The following is a 12,018-nucleotide window of genomic DNA, read 5'->3' as shown; positions in this document are numbered from 1 at the left end:
AGGGATTAGGGTACAATTCTGAAATCCAGCCTACCTGTAGTATGGAACTACGGTTAATCCACTGGTTTGGATTTGTTAACCTTATAGACTGGCGCCTGAGTCACGAGTGGACTGATGAACAACTATTGAAGGGGGGTGAGGAATTTAACACCTTAATAGCTTTAACTCAGAAAATAGCTTGTCAGGCTAAATATCTTAATTGCTGGTTGTGTGGGTTTACAACTCTTCATGGTGGACATGGATTTAGAAAAGGCTAATGGGCTCTTAAAGAGGGCAGTGGCAAAATTGCTTGGGGTACTAACTCAGAAATTGGGAAAGGCATGTGGCAAACTTCTCTAAGCAGCTACAGCGCAAGGCTGGCCGGCTTGCTTGCGAGCATCAGCTGCAGCAGCACTCCTTTTAAAGGAGGCAGAGAAAGTCACCTTCGGAGCAGACTTATGGTGTACTGTGGAGGGAGGATGGTTAGATCTACACTTCCTTCCCTATGGGCTGGTGCCTTAGTGCAACTAGCCATTCCATTTACTCTGGTATTTGAAAGGGGTACTTTAAAACCCAGAAGGAATAAGAGGGATGCACCGGGAGGATCATTTGACAATAAAGTGTATATAGACGAAATAGGAGTACCTAGGGGAGTGCCGGATGAATTCAAAGCTAGAAACCAAATTTTAGTGGGATTTGAATCCTTTCTTTTTTGGTGGGTAACAATCAGCAGAAATGTGGATTGGTTCAACTACATCTATTATAACCAACAAAGGTTCATAAACCTTACCAGAGATGCTGTAAAAGGTATTGCAGAACAATTAGATGCCACTAGTAGGGTAGCCTGGGAAAAGAGAATGGCATTGGATATGCTGTTGGCAGAAAAAGGGGGAGTCTGCGTAATGCTAGGGGGGGGCTGTTATACCTTTATTCCAAACAACACAGCCCCCGATGGAACTGTTACTCGGGCCTGACAAGGTCTAACCGCGCTGTCTGAGGAGTTGGCTGAAAATTCAGGAGTAGACACCTCCCTTACAGGATTGCTGGATTCTTGGTTTGGTAAATGGAAAGGGGTAATAATATCTCTCCTCATCTCACTGGGCATGGTGGTGGGAGTATTGGTGGCTCTGGGATGCTGTGTAATTCCTTGTGTTAGGGGATTAATGCAAAGACTAATAGAAACTGCAATGTCTAAACAGATGCCATTAAAACCTCCACCTTACAGTGAAACTCTGATGTTAATGGATGAAGAAGGTGAGAGTGGTCTAGGTGGCAAAGAAGAATATGACAGGAATTGTGAGGACTTACTCCAACAATTAGAAAATTCAGATGAGACCGAATTGTAAAGCTGCAAAAAGCAACAGGATATTAAAAAGAAAAGGGGGGAATTGTGAGAAAGGGGGGATAGCGATGTTGTTTTTGCAAGGCCTACAATAGAACAGAACTTGCTTTTTCAGTAACTTGCCAACTGAAGCTTGCTTTCTAGTAGCTAGGCTTGCTTGTCAGTATATTGAGGATGTGGGATAGGTGGTTAAGGGAAACAGGAAACTGTATCTCCATAAGGGCAGGTATAAAGGAAATAAGCTGCCTAATTGATGCTAAAGATATGCTCAACACCAGTTCTAGCAAACTTTGTGGTCAGACACGACCCCGACCTACTTACTCCAAGAGGGCTAGCTGCCTTATAAGGAAAAGAATAAATAAGGGACTGGGGGAGGTAAAAAGTGAGGAATGGGAGATATAAACAAAGGCGGGACTTCCTGCAAAATCTAAGGCGACTCGGATAGGCTGTGAACTCCCAAGTACCTATCCAATGGGGAACAGGAGGGGGGATTTCACCGGCCGGGGGTAGGAAATAAAACTGCATGCTTTGTGTGAAGGGGTGTGCCTGGGCACCCGTCCTTGCAAGACCGTTAATAAAATCTTTTTTCTGCTTCTCAAGACTTTGTCAAATTTATTCCAGAAGGGATTTTTCCCACGCACTGAAGGTGAAACAGGGTGTGGAAGGGAATTTTGTTCTAGCCTGATAAATATTTCGTGTAGCTCTAGCATGTTAATTTAACTTTCAGTAAAAAGCCAAAACCAATTTTTCACTTATTCTATGGTGCAGAGCTTCCTTTATAGGAATGCAGTGGTTCTACAGCATTCCTAAAATATGCAGGTCCATATATTTAACCAGAATGTTGTATTCAACCTCATCCAATTTTAAACCCTTCAGATGTGTTGTAGTTCAACAAATTAGGAGACAGCCTGATTAAGGAAGGATGCAGTATAGCCAAAATTTGTCTTTTTAACATTTTCCCCCAAAATGTCAATAAATATATCAAGAAGTAATCTGCATTAATCCATGATATCATTCCTGCCTTGAAAATGGTTTGATCTTCTATACCAAGTGAAAAACATAATTGTTGGCTCTTGAATCAATCTTAGAAAAGTGTCATAGTTGATTGATTTGTCGAAAATACATTTCCTCCAAATACCAGCAAGATGTTAACAAGATGTGATCCCCTACCCCCTCCACTTCCAATCTGTTGGACTTCCAGTTCATCTAGATCAGCCTTTCTCAACCTTTTAACCCTGGAGGAACCCTTGAAATATTTTTCAGGCCTCGGGGAACCCCTACACATTCAGGCTCAAATATAGGCCAGGGGTTACAAAATTATTATATTTGTTACATGCGGAGGCCTGTATATATGCACTAACAGTGTTCTTAAACTAAAAAGAAACTTACCCCTTTAATGTGAAGTTGCCCGAATTTGGAATAATTTTTTAAACAAATCATGATCTCCCAGGGAACCCCTAGTGACCTCTCGTGGAACCCTACGGTGCCACAGAACCCTGGTTGAGAAACCCTGATCTAGAGTATATGGATCCCCTGAAGGAGGCAGGACCTAATCAACAAGAAAAAAAAAAGCAGAGTCCTTCAGGATGGAAGGATAGATGGGGAAGTCAAAACAAGTTCTTGAAGAAGGCAGTAACAGACCATTCTTGTGCTGTTGTCCAGAGACTAGGCATGGACATGCAGCCTGCCTCAAAGGAGTTTTGACTTCTACAGGATAGGAATCTCTAATTCATCTCAGCCTTTTATTATAATAAAAATATGTTTCTTAGTACATGTTTTCTCCATTGTTGTTAAAAATACAGAAGGTATATTACAGTTACAAAAAGATAAAAAATGGCTGCATTAAAATCTGTGGACAGCCCAACCTTACACACTAACAGCTAGTATATGCACAGTAGTGTTTATAGAATATTAAGCTCAACGTATTGAGATCTGTATTCAAATGCTGACTTAGCCAGGTACTCATTGGATGATCCTGGGCCACACAGTTCTTCTAAGAATAAGGGATAATAGACAACAAAAGTAAAATGTTAATAGATAATACAGAAAGAACAACCTAATTAATTCAGTGAACTCAGTCCCAGATAAAGAGGACAGGGAACAGCTGCTCTAAGGATGGATGTACTTAAGTTTCCTACTGAAGAGCCTGGAACTTGGGAGGGAGCTGCTTTTGATTGGATCATGTGTACCCTGGGGATAAGTACATCTACAATTAAACTGCCCTCTATGACCTTCTGCTGCAAGGTACAGACCAGTGTTTCTCAACCTCGGCAACTTTCAGATGTGTGGACTTCAACTCTTAGAATTCCCCAGCCAGCCTTGCCAGAACACCTTTCCAGAGGCTCATCACTTCACTCTGCTAATCTCTAAATGAATTTCAGATATATGGCTCTTTCCAGGAGTTTGAAGCTCATATCTGGATGGTTTTTGTGACTTTTTCAGCCCCTGTTGCTAATTTTATACATATATGGTTTGGAGGGTGGGGATAGTAGTTTCAGCATGATTTACAATTCATTATTGATTTGTTTATTGGCTTTATATCCTCCCTTTTCCCCAGCTATCATATTTAATACACAGACACACATACTAATAATACACTTATCCAGAACAGGAACCATTAAAAGGGCGGTGGGAAATCCAACCTTATCCACTACTTTCCAATCATCACCTGCTAAGTCAGGTATCTTATGGATTTTATTCTGTCTCTATTTTTCTGACATGCTCTCTATATGCTTCACCTAGAATATTTTATGGCCTCTATAAAGAGAGGAAGGAAACTGCCTGCAGAGTTACAAATAGCGGCAGCCAAAGGGAATTATTGCATCTCAAAAAGAATTATGTTGCTAATAACTCTTTAGAGGGTTAGCTCTCCAGAAATAAACCCTCTTTTGAAAGCAGCCTTAGCTGCTGAAGTCAGCATCCCACAGAAGTCTCGCTGAAAAGATGCAAGCATCTGCTAGAAAGGGCAAGGTGCCAACTTGCAAGGCAAGGAGCCAAGCTATCAGGAACCAGATGGAGTAGAGAGGGAAAAGGTGGACAGAATAGCAAAGGAGAGATGGGATCTGCCAAGCAACCTGGGGAAGGATGGGGGAACCTGTACCAAGTTCTGCTGCTAAGTAAAAGCTTAGAATTTACTTATGAATGAGTAAGGCCTGCCAAGTGTAAGTAGCCATGTTTGTCCAACTTTTCCTGCTCTGCAAGAGCTTTTTTGAGGCCTTGTGGCTACACCAGATGAAAATAAACATGGAAGATATTCAGGCAGATCCCCCTCACAGATCTGTCTTTTCCAAAGCAAAGAGAGTACAAATGGGCACACTCACTCCCTGGCTTCCTCTGTGCTCTTCTTCTGGTGAATTGAACTCAGCTGGTCCTAGGCTGGGACCTCCCTCCCTCCCCCCACTATCTATCTATCTATCTATCTATCTATCTATCTATCTATCTATCTATCTATCTATCTATCTATCTATCTATCTGCTTATTCATAGTTAACTGAACTAGGCTTTACTCAATCCAATGTACTGAATAAAAGGCAGGCTATAAATCTAACAAGCAAAAGGAAGAGGGGCCAACCAAGGGCAAGATGGATGGATGATATTCTAGAGGTGACGGACTCATCCCTGGGGGAGCTGGGGGTGTTGACGACTGACAGGAAGCTCTGGCATGGGCTGGTCCATGAAGTCACGAAGAGTTGGAAGTGACTAAACGAATAAACAACAACAAAATCTAACAAATAAATAAATACAGTTTCTGGGTCTGCACAATAAACTGAAGCTTAATACATTCCCCTAAAATATGATTGGCTGGCTTGGGGCTGAGTGTCTTGAGGTTGTGTCCTTGTGGGTAAGGTACAGGGCTACCAGATCTGGGCTGCAAAAAGAGCTTTTGGCTGCCAACAAGGGGCTTCGTGGATTTTTGCAGCCGAAGGCAGATGAGCAAGCAGCAGTAGCGGCTCTGTCTGCCCCCTCAACACCTCCCCCTCTTTTCTAGCCAGACAGGGCTGGGAGGGAAGTCCAGCGGAGGCAGCCAGTCCTTCTTCCTGGGCAGGGCACGAAGGAGGATCGGGTCCAAGAGAGAAGAGGAGCATGGGATGGGACCGACTGGGTCCAGTTCACAACGGCCCAGCCACCCAGAGGAAGAGCAGAGGCCGCCTGCGAGTATGTCCATTTGCGCTCTCCTTATGCGCAGCACAGCAAAGAGACTCAGGTCCAAGGTGGGGCGGCGGGAGGTCCCAGCTTCTGATTTTTTGAAGATGGGACCAGCTGAGCTCAGTTCACCAGTGGAAGAGCAGAGAGGAAGCCAGGGAGAGAGCGAACCCCCTTGCACCCTTTTTGCTTTGCAAAAGCCCGATTCTGGGTTGGGGATCTGAGAAAAGGAATCCAGTCTTTACTCAAACCTACAGCGCAGCCACAGGACTTCGGCGCAATTTGCCCCCACGCTTTCTCAAGGGACAGCGACCTAGAGGACGCAGCCATGCCGGTCGCGCGTCCTTCCTCCTTTGGCCCAAATCTCCAGCCTGGAGAGAGCGAGAACGTTTGCGGTGCGCCACTTCTTCCCACACGGCCTCTGTGTTGGGGAGGCTGGCGCGATTGGGGGTGGGGTGAGCAAGAGGAAGGGGTCATCCGAGGGCATGTGGCTCCACTCTTCTCCCCCCCCCCACCACCACGAAGAAGCGAAAATTGGCTCTGCCATTCGCCTCGCCCCTTACCGTCATTCTATTCTAGCCCCCGTCGTTCCTTACCAGATACCAGATTCCCAGGATTATGGTACCAGTGCGGACGTGACAGCACAAGCAGCAGCTGTTGGAGTAGAACCGAGTCCAGGGGGACCCCAGCATCTTCATCGCGTCCTTCCGAGCTCCCTCCCGGGCCTTGTCGCAGCGACTCCCGAGCCCCAGGCCTCTTCCTAGGAACGCTGGAGAAAGAAAAGCCGCTCGGATCCTGGCCGCGGTTCAGGAGCAAATTCTCCCGGCGCAACACCTCTGAGAGGAAGAGGCGAGGATGCAGCGAGCAGCGCCTTCTATCAGCTGGAGAGGCGGGGGGGGAGGGAACCCTCTGTTCCATTACGTCATCGGGCTTCCAGATGAGGGCGGAGCCTTCGAACCCCAAGACCGCTCGGCCAAGGGCCGGCAAACTCTCCAGGAGGAGGAGTGAACGGGCGCAGGGTCAGACGGCGCCGGCGAAAGCGTGACCTGACCCTCGCGAGCGCACCAAGGTAAGGGCGGAGCCCTCCAGAAGGGCTGCGAGCGTGCCTCAAGACCGATCCCGCGGCCTGGCAAGTGGGAATTGCTTCGAAATTAATTGTGGGATTTCTAAGTAGGTTATGTTTTCCCACGTCAGCCGTTCCCTTCCTAACAATCTTCTAACAATCTATTGTTAACGATAACAATCTCTCTCCTAACAGTCTGAAGGGTATTTTATGTTGGGATTAATTGACAGCCTCCTCTACTCTGCTGATGCTTATTTTTAGGATTCAGCTCCTTTTTTCAACCCCACAGCTAAAGAAGTCAAGTTTATGGTGTTGGGTTGAGGCAACACAGAGTAACTACAAATGAGCTAATCACATTTTAGCCCAGTGTTTTGTTGAACTCATCTATCTCTCCACTTAAAAGTTCGGCTATTATTTGTTACCATAGTCCAGTGTTTCTCAGCCTTGGCAACTTTAATCATGGCTGGCTGGGGAATTCTGGGAGTTGAAGTCCACACATCTTAAAGTGGCCAAGGTTGAGAAACACTGCTAAAGACAGAAGTCTGCCCTGGATGAAAGTGCTGGACTTCTTCCTTTCTATTGTGAATATAGCCTCCTTGCCAAAGGGCAGACTCAGACATTCAGTGCACAATTACACAAGTGAGACATGGCCATTCTTAGTACAGAGTCAAGATTAGCCCCTTCCCTGCTTGCTCTGGAGGTACGAACAATTGGTCCTTGGTCTTTGGATTCCCCCTTTCTCTTGCTCCATCCTCAAAGGGGCCTCATCCTCCTCATGTAATGGTTGCCTATTCTAAAACACTACCAGACTCATGAGCAGGAATTCAAAGATATCTGATTTATTAAAGAATAGTATGCAGGATCACAGAGAAAGCTGAGAATGATGAAAGCGTGCCAGATTCAAACCAAAAACCCTCGGTGCAAACGAAATCCCTCCCCCCGTAGAATCTTCCCAAATTCACAATCCCAGGTGCTCCTAACGGTCTCTGATGGTCTGCAGGAAAAGGCCTTGAACAGAGAACATAACCCAAACACATTCTGTTGTACTGATTTCACATACAGAGCTTGGTACAGCAGCTCCCTCCCAAACAGAAACGCACGTCAGCACCATGGCATGTGAAACGTTACCATGTATAAACTACATTGAAACAGTGAACATGACACCTCAACACACTCAACAAGAGAGGAAGGACTGTTAGAGAATTTTAATCTGTGAGCAGAGGCTGGGAAAAGTGTGGATTGTACTTTATAGTCTTGAAGCCTGGAATTTCCAGGAATCTGGAGGAAGGCCTGGTAAATGAAGCCCAGGGGCTTTTGCTTCAGAAAAATTGCCATTTCTGTAAAAATAGGTAAAATATCTAGACAGGAATTTGTGCTAAGATTTTTATCTGGCATAGAATATAAGCCATTGTTTCAATTGTGATGGACCCCCACAGACATAGCCTCTCTAAATATAATTTATTCTATTTTCCTTGGGAGATTGCTCAATGAAATGCATTAAAATGTGCTAATGACATCAGCCTATGATATTTGGCATAGGGAACTGATTTAAGTACATAGCTGGCCTTTTCTGGTAAATCTCTGCCCCTAAACAGATTCTTATCCTGCTCTAATCAGATTGATTATCTGTGTCAAGGAACCTTTTATTTGAGCCCCATTTTAGCAAGATTTTAAGTCACTGTGTTATAGCATCTAAAGAAAAGCTATATTGGGGCCATTTTTTTCTTTAACATGTCTTCCAAAATTTATTTAATTATTACAGTTGTTTGTATACTGCCAATCTCATGGCTCTGGATGATTTATGGCATAAATAAATATATAATATAAAACAACCAACAGTGAACTTAACCCAAAAGAACAGCCCAGATCATTGCTATCCTTCAAAGTCTAAATGAAATAATTCTGACAGCCTTGTGGAAGACCAACAAAGAGGGGGCCAGATGTAATTCTGGGAACAAGACAATCCCAAGTTTCAGGGCTATGATGGAACAGCCTGAGTGCATGTTGCAGTACTGTAAATGTGAAATAAGGAAGGCATGAGTCACTGTTGCCAGGAGTTTACTCTCTAGGAAGGCCTATAATTGGTGTAAAGCTGAAGCTGGGGAAAATCTCTCTTAGCTATGATCTCCACCTGCTGCTCTAGCAAGAGCAGAGTCCAGGAGGACCTCCAAATCCTGCTCTTTCAGGGGAGTGCAGTCCCATCCAAAAGTGTCACTGGAACTGAATTAGAGCAGAGACATTTCTGAAAAGTAATGTCTTGCTAGAATTTAATTTGAAGTTGTTTTGTCCTATCCAGGCTCATAACTTCTGTCGACCAGAAGAAGACTTCCACAGAGTTTCTGTCCTGGCTTGGGGTAGCAATGTTGAACTGAGTGTCATTGACATTCTGATGACACCTGTACACAAACCGGAAGATAACATCTCCTAGTGGGTTTATTTAGACATTAAATGATATAGATGTAATGGTATGTGGGAAAGACCTTGGGAGACTGGGCGAAGAGATGCTGCCTAGGGAATGGTCAGATAAGAGACAATATAGCCTGCAGCTGGACACTGGGCAGGGCAAGAGGCTCAGAAGGGACCCTTTCTAGTTTCTTAGGCTGTGAAGGTGACAGTGGGAAAACTGTACTTTCAGACTTGCAAGATTCTGTTAATGTAGCTTTACAATAAAGTAGAATTAGTTTATCTGGTCATGTTCCTGTCTGGTCTACCTGGGAAGGCTGACAGTAGGGGGGATGTGTGAGCTCTGCAATATTCCACATTAGAGCAACCAAAGGTTTGACTGCTTCACCGCAGTGGGTACTGATTGGAGCTGCCCACTCCTAAAATGATGCCCCATGTTCCCAGTCTTTGAGGGTAATCCAAATGGCTGCTACTCCCCCAACTGAAGGGCATCTAGGAGAGTCACTAATGCTGTCTCAAATCCATGTCCAGGTTTGACTCCTGACTAGAATAGATCTAGATATTCTGCTTTATCTAGGTTTCTCTTTAGCTGACACCCCACCAATCTCTCCAGAATATTTCTGCAAAAGGGGAGTTCAAAGATACAACTAATACAACTAGATCAACAGATGGCTTCTTCAAGAGACAAAGTACCACCACCTCTTTCAGGTTGATGGCACCTCACCGTCCATCAAAGAGGAATTTTTCACCTCCCAAATCCAGCTGAACAATTCCCACCCCCCCAATTCCTGAGAAAATCAGAGGGGCCAGGTTGGGTATGGGTCCAGCCTAATGATGCCAGAGTTTATACCATAAAAACCATATTCATTCCCTCAGGCTTCACAAGATTGCAAGAATCCAGTTCCCATGGCAAGGCACAACCTCCAGTACCTCACTTGACTCTGTGAACTGGCATGAAATCTTGAGCCAATATGAGTGATTTTATCTGCAAAGACTCACACAAACTTGTCACAACTGCCTGCAGGTATATTATTCCACCCTTACTTCCCTACCAGGATCCAGGTAACAAGGTAGTAAAGGTAAAGGTTTCCCTTGACGTAAAGTCCAGTCGTGTCCGACTCTAGAGGGCGGTGCTCATCTCCGTTTCAAAGCCTTGGAGCCGGCGTTATACATATGCTCCAGTGCTTTTATTGCCACAATTTAAGTCTGAACATGAGTTTGGTTATATTCATTCATGCACATCTAGACATCGCTTAATCAACCTAGTCAAAAATGATCTTTGTTTACATTACTTGTTTCAGAAACAGAATTCAGACATTTTATCTGCCAGATTCAAGTGGATGTGAATAAGAAATATTTTCTGAATCATATTAAACCTTATTAAATTGATTTTCTTATATGCCATTACTTGGAAATCATTCCATCCGTATTAAACCTTAATTTTCTTGAGGCTGCTGAATGATGTCTCCATCATTTTGAAATTACCATGAAGAGATGACCTCAATAGAATCAACCTCACAGGCAGGCTGGAATAAGAAACTGGGTGCAGAATTTGGCTTGAGAACCTGCTTTCATCATGTATGGTTTTTATACACTGTTATAATGCAAATATATCCTTGAAAGTAATACCAGTGCATGCTGGTTCAGTCAGAAATCTTCAATAAGATTTTCAACAATTGGAATGGAATTCTATGCACCCTGTAGAGATCCCTGCCCTGTGACTAGAGAACTCCAAAATGGTAAAAAGAACAGCATTATTTAAAAAGAAATATGCAATGGCATATACTGCACAATTGAATTATTTTACCTGTTATTGGCATTTTTTTCTGCTTTGTTTGATGTATACCAAACCCTGCAACTTTGCATGACCAGGTATCTTGAAACTACTGGTACCAGCCAGCATAGCTTATCTTCAGATCTGCATTTTTGCATGAGAATAGTATCTTCTCTGTATACAGCAAGAACACCGTTTAAATCCTAAGTACATACACAGTTCATTTCAAATGACTAAGGACTAGTATAATACTCTTTAAACTATAAATGCATTCATAATTATATTGCAAATGGCTGGCTGAAGCCAAGAGAAAAGCATTGCCTATTTGCCAACAGGTTGGGATGTTTTTTGCAGTGTTCTAGTTCTATGCAATCTAAACTGGTAGTGAGTGAAACCACTATGCTATATTTACAGTACACTGGATTGTGTTCTTATACCAGAAGAATATACACTACTGGCAAATCCAGTTTTCCCCTGCACATATGTCGCTTCAGAGAGCTACAATAACCTCTACGCCAGATTTGGGCTGTCTAGGGGTATTATGAGTATTGCTGATGCACCCTGGATAATTGAAAAAGTCAAATAATACACAAAATAACTCAGTATATGCTTCATTGATTATAGAAAAGCCTTTGATTGCATCAGTCATGTCAAAGTTTTGGAATGTTCTTAGAAAAATGGGAATCCCAGAACATCTCTGGCACACAGTTTGGCAGATGCCCTTGTCAGAGCTTGGAACGAGCATGTGATGGGGGCCCTGGACCAAACTGCACTTGTGTGGACTCTGTGTGCATGCGGATCTCATAGACCACTATGAGCTCCAAGAGATGAAGTGGCACAAGAGATGCCTAGAGCGTTGCTGGAGGAAGATGAAAAGTGGTCTGCTGAACACAGGTAAGAGCCTTTATTAGGACTTAACTTATAGTGATAAGGGCAGCGAAGCATACCTACAGCCCTGTTTTGGGGGACCAGGTCCCTCCTGGGTAAGGAGGAACCAGAGGAACTCTTGTAGGACTGCTGTGAGGAATATTCTCAGCAACTGCTAGACAGAGTTGCTTGACTTCGCTCAGAGTTGGACTCTGGCTGGGCAGATCCTTTGGAAGTGACTAAGACTCATCTGAGCCCTGATATCTGGGAGGAGTTTGAGCCAGTTGATCCTGAGGAAGTGGACAGTGTCCTTGTGACTGTGAGCTTGGCCACCTGAGTTCTGGACCCATGCCCCTTCTGGTTGGTCAAAGCCTCCTGGAGAGGTGGCATTTGGTTGTGTCCAAGCGGTGGTTAATGCCCGTTTGTGGGGTGGTGTTGGTACTGCCTG

General features: G+C 44.2%; 1 protein-coding gene across 2 annotated transcripts in view; it reads right to left on the bottom strand.

The window, feature by feature from the left end:
* The window catches only part of LAPTM4B (lysosomal protein transmembrane 4 beta), a 45,370-nt gene extending 39,017 nt beyond the window's left edge, over positions 1-6,353 (bottom strand). For both annotated transcript variants that reach the window (XR_010067670.1, XM_063299531.1), the window contains exon 1: positions 6,060-6,353. Coding sequence is in view for 1 of the 2 variants with exons in the window: in XM_063299531.1 (XP_063155601.1) it covers positions 6,060-6,161 (102 nt within the window). In the remaining variant the exon portion in view is untranslated. The remainder of the gene's footprint in view (positions 1-6,059) is intronic.
* Positions 6,354-12,018: the final 5,665 nt, after the last annotated feature.

Source organism: Candoia aspera, chromosome 3 (assembly GCF_035149785.1).
Source record: "Candoia aspera isolate rCanAsp1 chromosome 3, rCanAsp1.hap2, whole genome shotgun sequence".
In the NCBI taxonomy this organism is placed as follows: domain Eukaryota; kingdom Metazoa; phylum Chordata; class Lepidosauria; order Squamata; family Boidae; genus Candoia; species Candoia aspera.
Note: the sequence above shows the minus strand (reverse complement) of the source record. Positions and strands in the feature narration are given on the sequence as shown.